Consider the following 21304-nt stretch of genomic DNA (forward strand, 5'->3'; position numbering starts at 1 on the left):
ACGTAGATGCCACACTTACCTGTACATATTTAAATACAGTAAACCCCCGCTATTTGCGGGGGTTACATTCCTGAGAAATGCCGCGAATACTGAGTTATGGCTCCCATAGTAATAAAAGGGTTCCATTCCAAAGTATGAAATAAGAAAAACTAGCCTAAAATTTTGTCTATGTATGTATTATATGTACCTTCATAATATGACTATGTACATAGACAGTACATAGTGAAATGCAAGCATATGACATCGAAATGAAAATAAGAAACAATTTAATATTAAATATAATATTTATTAGAAATTTCAAACAAATCTTTCAATCCAGCGCTTTTACTTTAGCAAAAAACTTATTCCACCAGTTCTATCACCAGTTTCGCTAAAGTGTTGATAAAGGAGTTTTCCCTTTTCATGAATGATGAAAAGGGGAATTTTATTTTGAGTTCGGTCTTCTATCCACAGATTTAAAGCTTTTTCCATTTTTTCTAATTTAACATCACGAGTTACAGAGCAAATTTTTGAAGCAATTAACGTTTTCACGGACACTATGGCGGATTTTTCCTTCCGATTTTTTGATTGATCGTACCATTGATTCATTGATTTTATATTGTTTTGCCAATGAGGAGACACTTTCACCATTTGAAATTTTGTCTAATAACTCAATTTTATTCGCCAATGTCATCACCTTCTTTGATATTTTCACATTTCCCTTGTTATTCGTAGCCATATTTTTGTACGGGTTAAAAAGAACTTGTCCACAATAAAGTAACTTTCTTCCGTTAACACACTCGAAAAAGTCTGTTTTACACTGCAAAATGGTAAATTTATCATTTTTGTAAGCATATCAATTAATAAATTGATAAATTTATTCAATTTATAAGTATATACATTAAAAGCAAACGACGAAACCTTCCATGGCAAGCACATAACACATACTGAACAAGGATTAGCGAGAAACATCCACGCTCGCAATTTTGTCACCCCTCTTCCCCCACCCACTGAGCGCTGTTTTGACCGGGAAAGAATTTTAGCCATGCCCTTGTTTTTTTATGGTGGAAAATGTTCACGGCGCTTTAAAATTCGCATTTTATTAGGTTTCATTTTATATTAAATCAGCGACCGCGAATACAGATACCGCAAATAGCGGGGGTTTACTGTAATTTAGTTGGCTACAACTAGGGTATATGTACAGGAAACTATTGAAACATTACAGACTGTATATATATGGACTATTTCAGCATATTTTGCTGAAATAGTAAAATGGTGTGGCATCCTGAAGAGATACTGTTTCAGTCAGTTACCTACAAGTTTAAGAATATACAGCAAGTTTAAGAATATAAGAATATTAAGCAGAATTTTAATTATAAAATATTGTTGAATATAGATATACAGACAACCACTTCTGGATGCATATATCTACCATGTCCATTACTAACACGGGCGGGAAACTGCACTCCCAGATAACCCGAGCACCAACTTCATATTCTTCAATCATATACTGTTTACTTTCCTACAATTAAAATTTTCCACACTCTGGGCTATTAGGGTAATAGAGGGCAGGAGTGTATTTCTATCCTATTTACTTTCCTAATTTCGCCTCCAGTTAGCTAAAGCCAGACAATGATTTATAACTATAGCTATAACACATCACATGTACACAAAATATAAATATATATACAGTTGGAACTGTATATAACAAAATCGATCATTCCTTTGAAAAAATTCATTATAAAGAAATATGACTTTTTCAACAATGAAAAATACTGTAAATTCAGAAATACAGTAAAAGATGGGAAAGAAGTGGGAATGAATAAATTTTCTAACATTTTAAAACAATTCATCAATTCAATCCACAATTAGTACACTTAAGAATTATTTCGTAAAATCTTTAGTATTTTTTGTTGTACACTGGATTCTACTGTACACTGTTCATAAAAGTGTTCGCATTTGTTTAAACTTTAAACACTCAGATATATTTTCTGTTACATTTTCTTCCCTCTGAGGAGCTTGATGCAAAGTTTCAAATGCTGCCAACATTTGTTCGGAAGGTTTAATATTGCCCTCATTTTCATCCAACTCATCGTCAATATTGTAGCTAGTTCTTAAAATACACTCCAAAATGTTGGAGTCACTTGGATATTCAGCTACTATGACATCATTATCAAACTCCGAAAAATTCATCAAGAACGATTTCTCCACTGATCAAAACTTCACTTGGAACTCTTCCCAAGATTATTCAATGTCTTCTAGTAGTTCATCCCTCTCATCGCTGTTAATTAAAGTTTTAAAAAACCTGCTTTTGCGAAACAATTCTTAATCGTTGTTTCCGTCACATCTTGACTCCACACTTTCGGCAACTCTGACATGCACATCCACAAATCTATAACAGAATATATAGGTTGGTTGATTTCTATTCTCAGTATAATTTTTTTCAGTATGCACCTTCAATAGTGCATTTTCAAGTTCTTAATAATGCCTTGGTCCACTGGCTGCAGTTTATACGAGGTATGCGGAGGGAAGAAAACAAGATTCACACTCGTAAGTTTCGAAATTATGGAGTGAAGATGGACAGCTGTCGACAATCAACATGATTTTTCTGTTTTCTTTCATCATCTATTGAAATTTAAATCCACTGCTCAAAACTTTTTTTTTTTTTTTTTTTGCTTGTCATTCAAGGTTTTTTGTTGTAGTTCAACTCTAAAGATTTTATTCCTTTGGAACATCTGGATTATTTACCTTTGCCTATTACCAAAAGCTTCAGTTTTTCATTACCAGCCATATTTGCAACCAAGAGTAATTCTCTCCTTACTATTTTTGCCACCTAAATATTTATCACCTTTAAAAGTCAGTGTCTTGTTGGGCAAACATTTAAAAAATAGATGTTTCTTCAATGTTGAAGATGTCTTTGTTCTCGTAGTCTTCCATAATTTTTTTTTTTAACTATATAGCATCGGTGTAAATACACCATAGTTAACCCATATATTTGAACTACGTATATAGCGTAGAGGCATCATTTTAGCATCACTCATAATGTGGATATAACTTCACAACTGTGATGGCTTGTTGTATTACCTGGGTACCTGCCCGCCCACTGATGATGAAGCCGCACAGCTTCGAAACGATCGTCTGGTTGGTGGTACCACTGAAAATAAATAACAGTAGTCTTCTCTACTAGAGAAGCGTTATTTATTTGAAGTAATGCAATAACAGCTATCTCGTTGTGAAGGCAACCACATTATGAGATACAATTAAAACGATGCCCTCTACGCTACATAAGTAGCTCAAATATATGGGTTAACTATGGGGTATTTACACCGATACTATATAGTTAATTATCAAAACCCATAAGGATTATGCCCTGTGCATTTAATTTTCCAACTAATTTTTTTTTTAAAACTGTTTCTTTCTAATTAGTATAGTCTTCTTCGACTGCAACTTCACTTTCATCAGAAATAACTTTTTCGAGTAAGCCTTTAAATTTATCCAGCCAACCAGAACTGGCTTGGAATGTTTTGTGCCCCAGAAAAGATGCATACTCCATAGCCTTTTCTTTTATTAATACTCAGGGCTATTCTCAGTGCTAATAATACTCAGGGCTATTCTCTAATTCTCTGATAACCATGATATCAGAGAATTAGAGAATAGCCCTGAATATTCTCTGGTTGTCTCAAATCAACTTCATCCACTTAAAAACCATCTACATCTTCCCAAAAGGCATTAATTTCGCACGTTTACGACTGGGTCCTGTTTCCTCAAACAGTTTGAGAATCTAAACAGGGTTTTTCAGAATGGTTGACACACTACTGGCAGGAAGATCAAATTTTAAAGCAATTTCTTTTTTTTCTTTTTTTGCCCAGCAGTTGACCCACTGTTGGGCAAAGGCCTCTCCCAAACTTTTCCATCTTTCTATCCCGAGCTGTGGTTGGCCAGTTTCCTCCTGTAGGGTTTTACAGGCACCATTAAATTGTAAAATGTTTTAGCTTTTAATTCAGAATTAAAGCCTTTAGCTATTAAAAGCTAAAGGGATTAATGCTTAATCCTTTTAGCTCTTAATTTGTGCTTTCTACAGCATCAGCTTTATTGTCTAAAGTGCAAACAATGCGTACCTAGGTCTCTCGAAATCAGTTCATTATATGGAAAATATTTTCAACGTAATGACCTAGGAGAAATCAAAAAAGTTTGCTACATAGAAAATTTCACTCTATGGAAGTTCGTTAAAGAGAGATCCGACTGCGTGTGCATACACACACACACACAGTAAACCCTCATTAATCTGGACCCCGCTAATCCATACGTCGCTTAATCTGGACCCCGCTAATCCATACATCGCTTAATCTGGACAGCTCTAAAAAAATGTAAAGGTGTAAAAATCAAATGACGATCGGGCTCAAAGGTCATAAGTATTGTGTTCGAGGTCACTGGGCGGTGATGATTCATGCTTCACAAACAACCTGGTTCCCATCTATGATTCAGACAGTTGTTTGCCTTTGTTCTGCAGTTACGCACTTCTATCTTTTGTCGTTCGTGCTTAGGAATTGAACAATTTAAACAATGTCTTTAAGTAAGCCTAGTGTAGGTCAGAAGCGTAAGCATAAAATGCTTTCTCTTCACGATAAACTATTGGTGATAGAAAAACTTGAAAAAGGAGCTTCAGTGTCCAGCATCTGTCTTGAGTATGGCATCGCAAAACAAACTGTGTCAGACATAAAGAGAAAAAAATGAAATTCATAATTTTCTTCTCAAGTTTAACGTGGTGAAAGAAAAAAAGTAAAGTTAAACGAATGCAGATGCCTACTGATAGAGCACTAGATGATGCTGTGTACAAATGGTTTTTCCAACTTCATTCATCTGGTTTGGCTGTGCAAGGAATAGAAATTCAAACAGTGGCTGAGAAACTGGCTAAACAGTTAGGAATTGAATAATGTAAAGCGAGCTCAGGTTGGCTTTTTATAATTAGATGGCATAACATTTCAAACAAGAAAATGTGTGCTTAATGTAAAATAAACATGTTTTTTACTGTTATCCATGTACATTATATTGTTTAAATAAGCTTTACCCACATTACAAAGCCTATTTCATATAATCTGGACCTTCATTAAAACAGACACCTCTCAGCCCCTATTAGTCTGGTTTAATGAAGGTTTACTGTATTAAAATTAGAAATTTATAATGTAGCCAGTAATAGATTTTTCCATTTCATATATTTTTGCAAATAATACAGCTATATGCATTATTGCTAACTCAGTGGACACATTCGGAGTATAAAAAAAGTACCAGTTTGAATTATAAAATTAACAGAAATAAGATAATGGAGAGAGACTGTTCTGAACCCTATAAACAAAGTGTCGTACGTTCAGTTCAAAATGCTACATTTTTGCATTTCTTTCTACATGCTGCACGTTGTTCTTGTGCTTATTTGTTTGCAATTTTTCTTGTTTACACTCCGGCACAATGACTAGGTCAAAGGCACTTGCGATAACTTATTTTGATAATGAATATATTCATCAACCATACTTACGAGTCACATGATCTTGAATCATAGTCCACTTAAATACATGTCAAGAGTTATTGTTAGTTAGTTATTTGGTTTTTTTAGGAGCATTAGCAACTAAGGCCATATTGCTCCGGGATATGCGGTGGTCATTCCCTGACCTTTCCGCATCCTCCGTATTTGGTGGTGACGGGCTCGAACCCCGGTCTAATCAAGAAGCGTGTGCTACGCACTGCTGCTCCTTCCCACCTGGCTACGGAGGCGGCCAGTCATGTCAAGAGTGAGACTACTATTAGTCTCATGCTTGACCTACATTGGCCCTTTGATCAACATTGACTACATTAGACCTTTGACCAACATTGACTACATTAGACCCCAATGTCTAATTACATTGCATTTCTCTCCCACTTGAACATGAAAAATTGCATCAACATATGATACAAAAAACAAATATCCTTTTCCAGTTTTTATAACATGGAATTACTAGTATAGTTCTTCCCAAACTACACATTTCTTTAGAATCTTACTGAAGGACACACACACACACTATGGTATATAAGTATAAGCAGTGGAAAATGATGCAAGAAAGCAAGCTTAGCATACAATGCAAGCTTATACATCATCAGCAAAAAAAAACCACACCTCCCATTTCACCCCTCCATTTGTTCCAAATGCTCAGCCTTAAATTTATTTAGGCTATCAGCTTCCACAACAAAAGACTGAAGTCTGTTCCACCAATCAACTATCTGCTGGCTAAAAGCAAATTTCCGCACAAACTATCTTTCCTCAATTTGAAACTGTGCCCCCTCAGGTTCTTAATCTGAGCAAGAATTCCATCAGCATTCAGCTTGCTCAACCCATTCAAGGCCTTATATACCTCAATCAGATCACCTCACAGGTGCCTATTCTCCAGGTGCCGCAATCTGAAGAACTTAAGCCTTTCTTGGTAAGAGCACCCCTTTGTTCCCCTCACCAATCTTGTTGCCCTTCTTTGTATTTGTTCCAGCAAATCTACATCCTTTCTAAAATGAGGCCTCCAGACCTGTATACAACACTTGTTGTGGCCTGACCATTGCCTTGTATAACCAGATAAAAAAAAAAAAATCACCTCCCTGTCCCTACTAGCAAAATTCCTGTATATCATTGACAAGACACCATGACCTGCCCTGGCAGCCAATCTACACTGCTCAGCGAACTTCATATTTGACTGCACAATTACCTCCATGTCTTTTTCACTTTCCACTTCTGAGTGTAGTACCACACAGTTGGTACTTTTCTCTTCAGTTATTGCTACCCACATGCAGTACTTTGCATTTGTCAATGTTAAACTTCAGTTGCCACTTCTCAGCCCATTTGCCCAACTTTAGATTCAGTTGGAGTAGCATACTGTCTTTACTGTCGTTAACAACCCTGTCAACCTTTGTATCATTTGCAAACGTGGACATTAAATCTGATATACCTTAATCAATATCATCTACCTTATACAGGACCAGAAAAATAAAAACTTCCCATATCACCTATCCATCCCCTCCAACTAGTTTGTCTAGTTCTTTATTGGATATCCACTTCCACATCAGATGGAGGTTTGTTCTAGAAATCAACCACCTGCTGGCTAAAGCCAAACTTCTGCCCATCTATTCACCAATCACCCTTCCTCAATTTCAATTTATTCTCCCTGATATGTATAGTCTGAGCAAGAGGAAGAATCCCATCAGCATTGAGCTTGCTCAATCTATTCAAAGCTATCTATTCAATCTTAAACACCTCAATAATGTCACCTCGCAGATACCTGGTCTCCATACGCTGCAATTTACAGAACAGAAGCTTTTTTGGTAAGATCACACACTTCAGTAAGAGGTTCCTTTGAGTATGCAGTACTCAAAATGTAGCCTGTCCATTGCCTTATAAAATGGAATAATCATCTCCTTATCTCTGCTAGCCAAATTGCTGTATATCATAGACAAAAACCTATGTGCTGTCCTGGCTGCCTGTCTCCACTGCTCAGAAAACTTCATATCTGACTATGCAATTACGCCAAAGTCTTTTTCATTTTTCACTGCTCTGAGCATAGTACCACACAGTTGGTATGTTGAGTACAGAATACAGCTCTACATCTACCTAAAATGAGAAGGCCTCATTTTAGAAAGATATAGAGCTACTAAAATGTGTACAGAGAAAGGCAACGAGATTGGTGAAGGAAACAAAGGGATGCTCTTACCAAGAAAAGTTTCAGTTATGCAAATTGCAGCATCTGGAGACTATGCACTTGCAAGGTGATCTGACTGAGGTGTTTAAAGGCTTTGAACAGATTGAGCTAGCTCAATGCTGATGGGATTCTTCCTCTTGCTTAAACTATACATGAGGGGGGCATCAATTCAAATTGAATAGGATGGGTGTAGAGCAGACGTGCAGAAGTTTGCCTTTAGCCATCAGGTGATTGATTACTGGAACAAGTTTCCATCTGATATAATGGAAGTGGACAGCTTAAATAATTTCAAGGAATAACTAGACAAACTGTGAGAGGGGAAAGATAGGCAATATGGGAAGGACCCCCCCCCCCCCACTGATGCTGTATAATCTTGCTTTCTCGCAAGATTTGCCCTACTAATATTAATCAGAGATTACTGCTACCCACATACAGTACTTTGCATTTGTCAATGTTAAACCTCAATTGCGATTTCTCAGTCCAACTGCCTAATTTCTCTATATCTAATTAGTATACCATCATTACAGTCATTAACCACCCTGCCAACCTTCGTATCATCTGCAAACTTAGACATTAAGCCTGATATACCTTCACCAATATCATTAATAAATACAGAAAATAACAATGGGCCCAGCACCGAACCCCAGGGGACCCACTGATAACATTAGTGCACAAAGAGCAGTGTTCATTAATAACAACTATGTTTCTCCAACTCAACCATCCCTTTATCCATAGGAGTAACTTACCCTAATGCCACACTTTACACAGCAGTCTGTTATGTGCAACAGTATCAAAAGATTTCCTGAAATTCAAATAAATGATATCAAAATTATTTTTGATGTGTAAACATCTTTGGCGGTACCTACTAAATTTCGGACAGCAGTAAAATCAATTTGTCATGATTTTGAAATGCAGAAATTACGTCATTTCCATTTCATAACAAAGAAAAACGGAGTCAGGAGAGGAGAATGCACAAAGGATCATGGAAGGTGACTGGATGTGCTCAGAGCTGGCATAAACCAGCTGGTTGTGGAAAAACGTTTATGATTCAGGGCAATACCACTTAGGTGGCCATTACCACCTGTTGCAGAAACTTTTTGGTAACCAGAGAAATGGATATCTTGAGGGCAGTGATCTTGGATGTGCTCAGAGCTAACATAAAGCAACTCTGGGCACATTCAAGATCATTACATTTCATGCATTTCAGCCTTACCAGTTGAAGCACATGTAATATAGGCGTTACAGTACCCGTCTGTATTACTGAAGCAATTGTATATTTCCAACAAGAGGTGAATTAAACGTTTTTCTGCAACCAGCTGGGCCAGTCAAGAATATTTGAATCGGTTCGCGATTGGGAGATAAGACTCCAAATTACATGTATGAGTAGAATCTTTTGCTTGTCATTGGCCATTCTCATTAAGTTGCAAAGTCCTTGGTCATCAAGTTTTCGTGTTTCTTTGCAATTGTGCTGAGTGAATTGAGCGTGTGAGCTTTAGATGCTCATTCATCTCGCTGTTTGAATGATGCATGTGTATCCTATTTATCACTAACATTGATTGTGTAGAGTAATTAGCAAGCGTGAGCATAAATGACATCATTCACGATTTCGTTTCCAGCTGTTTGAAATTTAGTAGGTGTCAAGCCAAATGAGCTAGCCCAGTGGGTAAAGTGCCTGCCTGACAACCCTAAGGTCTTGGGTTCGAATCCCGCCTCAGGCTTGGATCAGAGTAGAAAATACAAAAACCTTGGGAGAAGCAATATGGCCACAGAAGCCGATGCGCCAAAAACAACTATCAAAAAAAAAAAAAAAAAAAAAAAAGTAGGTGTCATCAAAAATTTTTACACCTAAAACATCTTTCATACGTACAAGGTACACATACGATTTTTTTTGCATCAAGTTCCTTTGTTACTGAAACACAATATCCCATTACATTGGTCAGACAAGATCGACCCTTGACAAAACCATGCTGTGACTGACACAGCATGTCACATGTGCACACAGAAGTGTATGTTACACAGTAGTACAGTTAGTCCCCAACTTACACAAGCCAGAGTTACATAACTACAGACTTTCAAAAAAAAAATTTTTTTGGTAAAATTGTAGATACTTTCTCTATAATTTTTAAGTGTGAAGTCGAATGAAGGATTAGTATAATTTTTTATTTTTGTTCCCTCACAAATTATGTTGGATAATAACCTGCAGCGTAACTAGAATCTAGGTAAGTAACTCGAGTTAACATTTCATTTTCTGCTTTAAAAATTCTGAAGAAATATTACACATGTGTTTGAGACAGATGAACTACATCAAAGCACTTCAAAGAAATCCCCACAATGTTCAAGCTACGTGGACTGTGTCCCATCGTCTATTTCTTCAGAGAATTACATTAGCCCTTCATCTCTACATCCTTTCCTTCCTTTCTTTCTGGATTGTAGTCAGTTCAGTTTTGTTAGAGAGTGAAGTGGAAGCTTTTCTTTGTATGTAATATTTCATACACGTCAGATTATAATGTGGTGAAGTTGAAATTCACGTTGTCCAATCATTTTAAACGACTTTGCGTCAAACTATCATTGTGTAGTGCGTGCTTCATTCACACATCTTAAGGTGTGACAGCATCTCCAACTAAACACTGAAGTTCTTCACAGAAAATTTCATTTTGACTGTTATCATGGTGCCATCTAAGAGAATAAGTGAAAGCGGTACTACTTCACTGCAGATGTTATGTGGTTTTTGTAATTTTGATATATCAGGAATACAGTTGCAATATTTTATTAGTCATTCCTGAGTTACGTAAAGTGTCAGGGATAGACTGTATAACTGCACTCCTGTCTAAACGATCTTGCATTACTTCTTTAACTAGACTCCATTATTTTTTCTAGAACAGAAGTTAAGCTAACAGGTCTGTAATTAATCATGTCACTCTGTGATCTCCCTTTGTGAATTGGGAATACATTTGCACATCTCCAATCTGGGGACTTCCCCTTGAATCCAAGGATGCTCTCCTAATTAGGGATAAGGGTCTGCTTACCTCCTTTGCTGCCTCCCTTAATCTAACCGGACAGATCTCATCCACCCAAGGTTTGTTTCTCACATTTAACTTCAACAATTTCTCTTCCATTTTCCTCTCAGTTATTAAAAAATCCTTCAACTAACTAGTAGAATTTAATAAACTTCACATCCATTCCTTTAAAGAATTTCTCATGTGCAAATGTAGATGCAAAGTACTTTTCAGTTTCTCAGCAACCTGAGCAGGATCATCAACAGTTGAACCTCGATATCAAGTTGACCTATGTGAATCATTTCCTTTCTTCTACTGTTTACATAAGTAAAGAAGTCTTTGCTGTTTTTCTTTGAATTGTTTGCCAAAAATTTCTCATAGTCTGCCTTACTAAGGCAGATTATGAGAAATAAATCAGCTTCTAAATCACTTGATAACATATGCACCACATGCATTTTCCTTCTATGCAACAAGTCTCACTAGTTCATCTGACATCTATTAAGATCTAAGACCAGAATGGTATTTCTTAGATGGTATGAAAAGCCCAGTAGCTTTTAGCTATTTTCATGAATGCTTCCCATTTTGAATTTGCTGCTGGTCCCACTGCATAAAATTTTAAAAACTCTGAGGCCATTGTAGTTGCCTTTAGGAAAGAAAAAACCCTTGCCTTTCCCGTTTATGGTAGTTACATCTTTTAAGTAAATCCCTAAATCAAAACACTGATCACTGACACCTAGTGGTCCTTTTATTGTTGTTATTTGGTTTTTTTGGAGCATTAGCAACTAAGGCCATATTGCTCTGGAGATATGCGGTGGTCATTCCCTGACCTTTCTGCATCCTCCGTATTTGGTGGATCACTGACTCGAACCCCGGTCTAATCAAGAAGTGTGTGCTATGCACTGCTGCTCCTGCCCACCTGGCTACAGAGGCACCGGTCCTTTTATATGCAGATTCTTAATACATGAATAATCACACCTGATAATCAGATCAAGAGTGTTACTCCCTCTTGTTTCCTCTTTAACATGCTGCTGTAGATAAGTCATCCAATAAATCCAGTCTTGTTAGTTTTTCAGTGACCAACCCACAAATTCCAGTCAATATCTGGAAAGTTGAAATCCCCATTAAAAGACACTGATTTACTGACCCACTATTTCTCTGTACAGCTGTTCGTTCTACTCAGTCACTAGGCCTACACTCCTACAGTTATTTTTGCTTTTTCCAGTGCTTATATCAACAACAAACTGACCCAAACATTATACAGGCCAACCATGTCCACTGGATGCAGTCTTAGGTTTAATAAGTTTCTTAACTAAGAGCATAACATCATTCCCTCCTTTCTTATCTGTCTTTTCTGTACACACTATACTCCCTACATTGCGATTTTGCATCCTTATATCTGAATGACACCATGTCTCTGATATCCTTACAATGACAGCATTTGATGACTTGACAGCACATCAAATTTATTTACTATGTTTCTAGCATTGGTGTACATGCATCTGTTCTTACTCTTAGTTACACTAACACACAGCCCACATATTTTCCTATTTCGTGAAGATTCACAGCAGGCCTTGAAACTGCAGCATCTTTCTTTCCAGACTGTTGCATGTTCCATTAGAAAGTGCAAAAATCACTTTCACATCTGCCTGCAGCTATTATTAATCTTTTAGTCCGTGAATCCCCCCCCCCAAGCTAGCAGTTTTCTGTCCCACCTAATGCTGCCTCAATAGCATCAGCAAATATTCTTGCACCCTTTCTATTTAAGCGTAATCCATCCCTGTAGATGCAGCTTCTCCTGTTAAAAAGCACAGACCTTGCTTAGAAATATTCTACCAAATGAGCCTTGCACAATCTCTCCAGGGGCAAATTGATTAACAAGGCTCTCACATCATGCACTGCTTCCTATTGTACATGTGCAAAATTGCAGGCACTTTCAAATTCAACCCTAACTTGACTTTTTCCTGAACATTGCCATGTACTTTTTAAGTAGCGGTTCTCCTACGCTTAATGTCAATAGTACCAATACATACAACAATAACACCTTTTGTGCCCTTTAAAGATATCTGATCTGCATCTTCAACAGTTGCTCCTGATAGATATACTCATTTTGCATAACATATTTCCCATTTTACTGAAAATAGTCACCAACAATAGCTACATTCTGTGGCACCAGCACATTCTGCCCCATGGGTTGCCACTGTGCTGCCAGGTTCTCAAATATGTGCTCAGACATTGAGTTGGGCAGTTGAGAGCTAGGTGCCCCCCCCCACATAATTTAGTACTTTTGAAGGCATCCTCAAGCTCTCATAAAGGTCCATCACAATGCTGAGTTGGTGCCTCATTTCCTCACACATTCTTCACTGAGCAAACACAAAGACATCCCGCTCCCTTGGCTATATCATGTCCTGTTCCAGAAAGTGCACAAATATAGCATAAACAGCACATTTCTTCAGGCCATAACTCATAAAGTAAATCACCCCTTCAATTCTTTATCGAGCTACACACTTGAGCCTGTTGCTTTGCTGCTCTAGTCTGTGGCATGATTTCTGTTTAAATTCAATTATATAATTTTGGTGTAAATACCCATAAGTTTAAATACGTAAGTAGTGTAAAGGCATTGTTTGATTTTTATCTCATATTGTGGCTACCTTCACAACGCGACACCTACTTCGAATAAACAACGCTTCTCTAATAGAGGAGACTACTGTTATTTATTCTCAGTGGGCACTACCACCCAGATGGCACCATTTCGGAGCTTGTTGGCTCACTTATCAATGGGCGGGCAGGTACCCTGATAATGCAAACATGCCATCACAGTTGCGAAGTTAATTCCACAATATGAGAGATGCCAAATGGTGTTGGTAATAATAATATTTTGAAGACTAAATGCGCACGATGTTGTATTTACACCAAAATTATACAGTTAATTTCAACCCATAACATATTATGCCTTGTGCATTTAGTCTTCAAAATATTATTATTATTACCTACACCAACACTTTCACATCTGCCTGCAGAACCGTTTTTAACGTTATATTTTGATCGCAAACCCCTTTCAACACTATTTTTAATGTGAACCACTATATTCTCTGAAATCATATAATATTTCTGAATTTTTATTATAAAATATTTCCAGTATTACGTTTCTATAAGTAACACTGCATATTAATAAATATTATTTTTAAGTATTAAGAAGAAGAAATCTTTATTGTACAATAAAGATACAATATATGCCTGCCACGGCCAGGAGCTTGCCAAGGTTATGGGGTAATATAAAAACATGTATGAGAAATAGATGAGAATTCAACCGACATTAAATTAAATTTTTAAAAAATTAATATGGTATTAAATTAAATTTAAAATTATTATATTAAATCTATAATAAAATTATATTTTAATTAAATTATATTATTTATACTTTGTAAAGCAGTTATTAATCGGTCCAAACTATTTGAACAGGCTAAGAGTAGAAAACTTGCTTCTTGTCCAAATGGTAGTGGAGTATTCTAGTCTCTTGCCAAAGCTTTTGGTTGCAATTTTTGCCCAACTGTGCTCCCAGCTCTGTCAAAACCAGATTGGTTCCATTGCTACATCAGCCAAAGACAAAGCTAACCTGCTAGCATCCTATTTTTCTTCCAAATCATGTATTGATGGTCTTGGTAAATCATTGGAAAATCTCCATGTTAGGTTCAGTGCTCTCGAACCTGTGCTTGTTGAACTTGTGGAAAAATCTAGATTTCAAAGTTTTATTACTATTGAATAACGTTCCAGGCCATCCAAAATATGAGTCATCCAAACATTGAAGAAATGTTCCTACCACCTAGTAAAACTTCTTTAATTAGATCAAGGCATTATATCTACCTTTGAAACTCATTACATCAGAAAACCATTACAATGAATTTTAGAAAAAAAATTATTCCGAATTGAATTGATGGAAAATTGAAGTGATGCAGTCGTGGAAATATTTTTCAATTGTGGACTGTATCAGAATCAGCTTTATCACTCAAAGAAGTAAAACTGTCAACATTAAACGCATGTTGGAAAATTGTATCGCTAGAGTCAGTTCATTCAAGATATATGATCGAACCGGCTGAAAACAGAATTGGTGCTAGAGCAGAACTTGCTAAGTCAGTAGGATGGAAAGGTTTTGATGATATGACTAGTGAAGCATTAGTGGGTAGCACAGTTTGTAGAATCGCCGTCATCCCCCACATCGGGTGGAAAAGACCTAAGTTTGAATCCCGTCGATGATGGGAGGAATTTCTATGGGTCTTTTTCGCAATGTGGCAGAGTTGTTTGGTCTCGGGCAAGGGTAGCATAGTTTCTCCCCCCCCAGAAACTCTAGTTTTTTTGTCCAGAAAAATGGAAAATCGACCTCAGAACACACAGAACAACAGCCTTTGTTGTCAATGCTCCAAAAAAAAAAAAAAAAATTAAATAAAATAATAATGATTACTGAAGACATTCATGAATTACTGGTAGAAAAAGAGGCTGGCGAAGTGGATTGGTGGAAATGGTATCAGAGGAAAATCAAATCAATTCAGAGGATGATAGTGCAGATGAAAATTCTGAACTTCCAAATTTTACACTTAAAAGTACGTTGGAAAGGCATAAAGTTAGCCAAGCAATTAGAATCTTATTTTTGAATTCAGATTCTTCGACTGAAAGGAGCCCGAAGTTCAGAGGGGAATTTCAAAAATGATTAGTTCCATGTGATGAAATTACAAATATACATCGAGCAAAAAAACCCAGATTAACGATTTTTTAAAGAGAGAAGAAGATACACGAAATCTATAATGGTGTATTTTTGTTAGCTCTTGGAACATTAGCCCCTTTTGTAGTTATACGGTTCTTAGTCCCGTATAAGATGGTTTCACTCTACACGAGATTTTATAGGAACCTAACTACCATGTTATACGAGAGTAACTTGTAATGAAGAAAATTAATTTATAAAAATATTCATGAACAAATAAATTTTACTTACACGCTTAAATTTTATTTAATATCTACTCTATTACATCGGAAAATTTTAAATAACAGTGGTGTTACCCAATCAAAATATTTTCAAAAACTTTTGTCCACATATTACTACTTTGTTGGTTTATATTTATCACAGAAGTCAGCCAAACAAAAACATTTCTCTTGCTGTTTACTGGTTTGTGCTCTGAAATGAGCTTAGAGCTCTTGCTAGCCATCATATCATATAAGAAGTGTGGCCTGGTGATTTTGAATATTATCTTACATTGCAATTACATTGTTTTTATAACTTTAAATTATACCAAGAAAATTTACCTGAAATTTCAACAATATCTCCTGGTACAATTTCTTTGGCTCTAATTCTTTGAACACCTTGTTTATCTAATCTGACCACTTTACCCATTTCAGGTTCATATTCCTTTAATGCTTCAATGGCACTTTCTGCATTTCTTTCCTGGTGATTAAAAAAAAGTTATGATAAATGGTTTAAAAATCAGAATTTTTTTTATGAGTGAAGTATGGAAATAAATTATATATGCATCATATATGAGGTGCTACCCAGAAGTTCCTGAAATGTATTTATAAAATAAATTAGACTCAACCCTGGGACTTATTTGCCACTATCATCTTCAAAGCAGTCCCCTTGAGAGTGTAAGCACCGATCCCAGCACTTCTCCCATGATTTGAATGCAGCCTGAAAGTCCTTCGTCATAGTGTTCAGCACTGCCTGCAATTCGGTTTGGATATCCTCTTTGCTGTCAAATCTTCAGCTTGATTTTCATTCTTGGGAAGAGGAAGAAGTCGCAAGGAGCTAAGTCTGAAGAATAAGGGGGGTGAGGTATGATTATCATGTTGTTGAATGCCAAAAAATGTGCCATGGCCAGAGATGTGTGGGCCGGCATGTTGTCATGATGAAGGACCCAGTTCTTTGTGCACCACTTCGCTGAAATGTTCTGAGGTGGTTAAGGGAAGCTGCCTCCTGGCAGCTTCCCTTAACCACCTCAGAACATTTCAGCAGAACTTTGCGTTGATGGTCTAGCCAGGAGGGACAAATTCCTTATGGATAATCTCATCAATGTCCAAAAAACAGATCAGCATGCACTTCACATAGCTCCTCACGTGTCGGGCTGTCTTTGGTTGTGGCAAAGATGGGCTCTTCTACTGGGATGATTGTTGCTTGGTTTCTGGGTCATACCCATATACCGAACTCTAGTCACCAGTGACAATCGTGGAAAGGAAGTTGATCACTCCTGGTCCATTTTTGAAGATCTCTGCTAACTTCCATGCAATGCTGCTTTTGGTCTTCACTCAGTAACCATGGCACGAACTTGGCTGAAACCCTTCTCGTGTTCAATTCGTCTGACAAAATCCGCTGACATATGCCTTATGATAGTCCTACAATGTCACACAAATGTTGTGGATGGTCCACTTGAGGTCTTCACAGATCGCCACCCAAACTTTTGAGACATTTTCGGGGTGGGGGTGGTGTTCGATGATAGATACCTAGAGAGATTGTCCTCATCAACCGATATTCAGCTGTTTTTAAAACGGTTAAATCAGTAGTAGGTCTGCGTCTGGCCTAAAGCATTGTCACCAAAAGCTTGTTTCAACTTCTTATACATTCCTGCTGCTGCATCTTAAGAAGGATACAAAACTTGATGCGAGCACTTTGCTCTCTCACATCAGCCATTGCAACAATCACAAACTACACAAAACACCACCAAAGAACTCTGCATAAAAATTCAATAACTACTCAGCCCAACACCACATGGCACGCTGATTCACAAAAGATGCATGCAGTGTTATCCAGCGGCACAAGTCCGTATTAGACTTAGTTCCCATGCAACATTCAAATTTTGAGAACATTTGGGTAGCACCTCATACATTCTAAATATTCTGACAGTGGTCTTTTTACCCTTAAAATGCATGGGTTCTGCCATTAAAAAAAAAAAATAATGCAAATTTTTCAGACCATTTTTGGTTGCATAAATGGTCTGAAAAAATGGATACTACAGGTTAATGTTTCTAAATATATGGTTTTGTACCTGGGACACAAATTCACGAGTTCCTCACAAGACTTGCCTAAAATGGTCTAGAACAAAAAAAAAAAAAAAAAACTTTATTGAATTAATTCAGACCAACAAAATTTTCACAGCAATGTACACAAGTGGATAGAAAGACGCAGTATGAAGAACAGCATAGAAGGCACAGACTGCTAGAACGGCTACTAACCATCTTAGAGAAGACCTATATAAGGTCAAAGTCAATCAGTAGAATGAAGGTACATTTTCCGTGATAGCGGAGATGGAAAACCCCGGGGAACTGTTAGACAATTCACACTTTATATCAGTGATGAGTTAAATCTACCTCCTATTTTTTTAAATTCTCAATAACTTGATAAAAAGATAGATTCAAAAAACAAAAGAAATATTAGAGAGAAAAAAATAATAAGTATATATCTGCATATTATTTGTATTAATATGCTTGTATAAACTACAATACACTTAATACTAAACACACAATTTATTTCTGTAATTAAAAACAATATTATTTAATAATAAACACGATTTCAATTAGTCTTTATTTATGAATCTTAAAATTGATGTTTGTTTTAAAGATTTCATTTGATATTTCTTAAGTTTCTCCTTAAAACACTCAAGGCATTAAAAGTCTCATTACATGCCTCAGTTCCTTCAAAAAAAATTGACTATTATGTCCATTGCACCTTGAGCTTGAGATTGTCAGCACTGATTTTGATTCACTTTCACTTGTCATCATATCACCATTGTCTTTATCATCGTTAAGCACAGCATCTACAATGTCACTCTCTGTAGGAAGACCACTAGTTAACAAGTTGTCACTGACTCGTACAAATTCAATTTTATCTGTATTAAAACTTACGTTATTACATAGCAACCATTCGCATAATGGTAAGTTGTTTTCTTCGTTTCCATCATCTTCATCTACGATTGAAATTTCATTTGAATTTAATTTCGATTTCTTGAAGAAATCCAATATGGTTGTCGAAGTAACGTTGTTCCACACATCATTCAATAAATTTATAGCATCCAATATCGATATAGACTGTTCTCTTTGACTAATCAGATATAAAACTAGAAATCTTTTATAAAATCCTTTCAAACTCTTGATTACACCTATGTCCATTGGTTGTAAAATTGATGTCGCATTGGGAGGCAGAAACATCGGCTTCATGGTGGACAAATTTTGAATCTGGGGATGTGCAGGACAGTTATCAACTAACAATAAAATATTTTTCTTCTTTTTGAATAGCTCTTTATTCCAATCATTTGTGTATTGCCGAAAAATATCCAAAAATCATCCAATTTTACTTGTTTGCAGTGTAATCTACAAGAAGATTCCTTATGTTTTTGAAATACCAAGGTTTTAACGATTTTCCAATAACCAACAGTTTTTTTTTTTTTTTTTTTTTTAAATCAGTTCCTGCCATGTTTATGCATATGAGCACAGTCAAGAAAGCTTTTGATTTTTTTTCCACCAACACATTTTTCCCCTTTGAATTTAAATGTATTTGTCAGGCATCAAATTATATATATATAAATAAAAGTCATGTTTGGTCAGCATTGTGGATGTCTTCATCATTGAAATCTCTCCTAATTTCTGCCCAAACATGGCCAATTCATTCATTTGCCATTATTGGATCAAAACTAGCCACTAACCCGATGCAATGTGGGTGGTCATAAAAGTTAAGTCGTCCTTTTCATTTTTGTTTATTCCAAGAATTGAGTTTTTTCTGACTACCCGAGTTGTCAAAATTTGTTCAGTATATCCACGTAGCACTCTCGTTATAACAGTGAGCGATTGTATGGGAATATGCGTAAATTAAAATCGTTATGGCTTTTTGCTCGTTACAGCCATGATCTCATTATTTCCGTGCTTGTTATAACCAAGTTAGACTGTATTATAAAAAGAGCCTTTTACAATATTTATAGATTCAAACAATTTGCATAAAATGTTCTCTGTTAACATCACAATACTTCTAGCAACAGCATATTCAGATGAACAAAACAGGAAAATAAATGAAGCATGAAGTGATGGATGCATATGTCAATGTCAATTTAAATTCAAATTATTTACATTAATAATTATTTACTTTTAGGTGATCAGAAGATTTACTTACTTGCCATACACCTACAACAGCATTTGCTATGAGAATGAGAAGAATTACAAATGGCTCTACAAAGGCTGTGATTTGACCTTCATGTTCTTCAAATAATGCTAAAATCTAAATATATTATTCAAAAGACTAATTAGATGTAAAAGAGAAAAATAAATTAAAGTTTTCCATTTCTTAAAATCCAAACTATAATAAATAAATTACTGAAGTGCCAATGCATGGCACAAATTGTAACACCTCATTTATCATTAACAAAAATAAGCCACATGAGCTCTTCTGTAGTGCAATAAATTTTTTTTTTAGTTAATAATTAACTTATCTGAAAGCAAGGATATGTTCATTTTTATGAAAGAGTTATTTATTAATGCATGCATGCTGGGACAACCAATTGGTGGGCTGTTTAGTAGCTACAATGGATAAAAGGATGGTTGAGTGTGAGAAGACAGAGGGTGGTAATTAATGGGTACTGCTCTTCGTGGACTAAGGTTATTAGTGGAGTCCCACAGGGTTCAGTGTTGGGTCCTCTGTTGTTTTGTATATTTATCAATGATATTGATAAAGGTATATCAGGCTTAGTGTCGAAGTTTGCAGATGATACAAAGGTTGGCAGGGTTGTTAATGACAGTAATGGCAGTGTACTACTGCAACAGGATCTAGATAATTTGGGCAGATGGGTAGAAGTAACCCCAGAGAAACGTACCAACTGTGTGGTACTACACTTAGGGTGGCAGAAAATGAAAAAGACCTGGGAGTAATTGTGCAGTCAGATACGAAGTTTTCTGAGCAATGCAGACAGGCTGCCAGGGCAGGTCATGGGGTTTTGTCAATGATATATAGGAATTTTGCTAGCAGGGAAAAGGGGGTGATTGTCCCTCTGTATAAGGCAATGGTCAGGCCACGCCTTGAGTACTGCATACAGGTCTGGAGGCCTCATTTTAGGAAAGATGTAGATTTGCTTGAGCGTGTACAGAGAAGGGCAACAAGATTGGTGGGGGAATGAAGGGATCCTCTTACCAAGAGAGGCTTAAGTTCTGCAAATTGCAGTGGCTGGAGACTAGGCATCTGCGCAGTGATCTGATTGAGGTATACAAGGCCTTGAATGGGTTGAGCACGCTGAATTCTGATGGGATCCTTCCACTTGTTCAGATTATGAACCTAAGGGGGAATAAATTCAAATTAAGAAAAGATATGTAGAATAGATATGCAGAAATTTGCCTGTGGCCAGCAGGTGGTTAATTGCTGGAAGAAACTTCCATCTGTCGTTGTGGAAGTTGATAGGTTAACTAAATTTAAGGAGGAACTGGACAGGCATTTGGAGGGAATGGTGTGATTTTTTTTTTGGCTGATGTTGCTTAGGCTCATACACTTGCTTTCTTGCATCACATGCCACTACTACTACTACTACTGACTACAGAAGTTTTCTCAACATGTGTGCCATGAGTATGCTTAGAGTGTCGCAGAAAATGCAAATTAAAAAAAAAATTAAT

The 21304-nt window shown here is 36.5% G+C and overlaps 1 protein-coding gene across 1 annotated transcript in view; it reads right to left on the bottom strand.

Moving 5' to 3' along the window:
• Positions 1-21304, bottom strand: part of LOC150086009 (calcium-transporting ATPase sarcoplasmic/endoplasmic reticulum type-like) — a 516950-nt gene that overhangs the window by 304134 nt on the left and 191512 nt on the right. The window contains 2 exon segments of the mRNA XM_090374328.1: positions 15977-16115; positions 19821-19925. Coding sequence (XP_090230454.1) covers positions 15977-16115; positions 19821-19925 — 244 coding nt within the window.

Source organism: Mastigoproctus giganteus, chromosome 5 (assembly GCF_048544385.1).
Source record: "Mastigoproctus giganteus isolate SK-2022 chromosome 5, ASM4854438v1, whole genome shotgun sequence".
Classification (NCBI taxonomy): Eukaryota; Metazoa; Arthropoda; class Arachnida; order Uropygi; family Thelyphonidae; genus Mastigoproctus; species Mastigoproctus giganteus.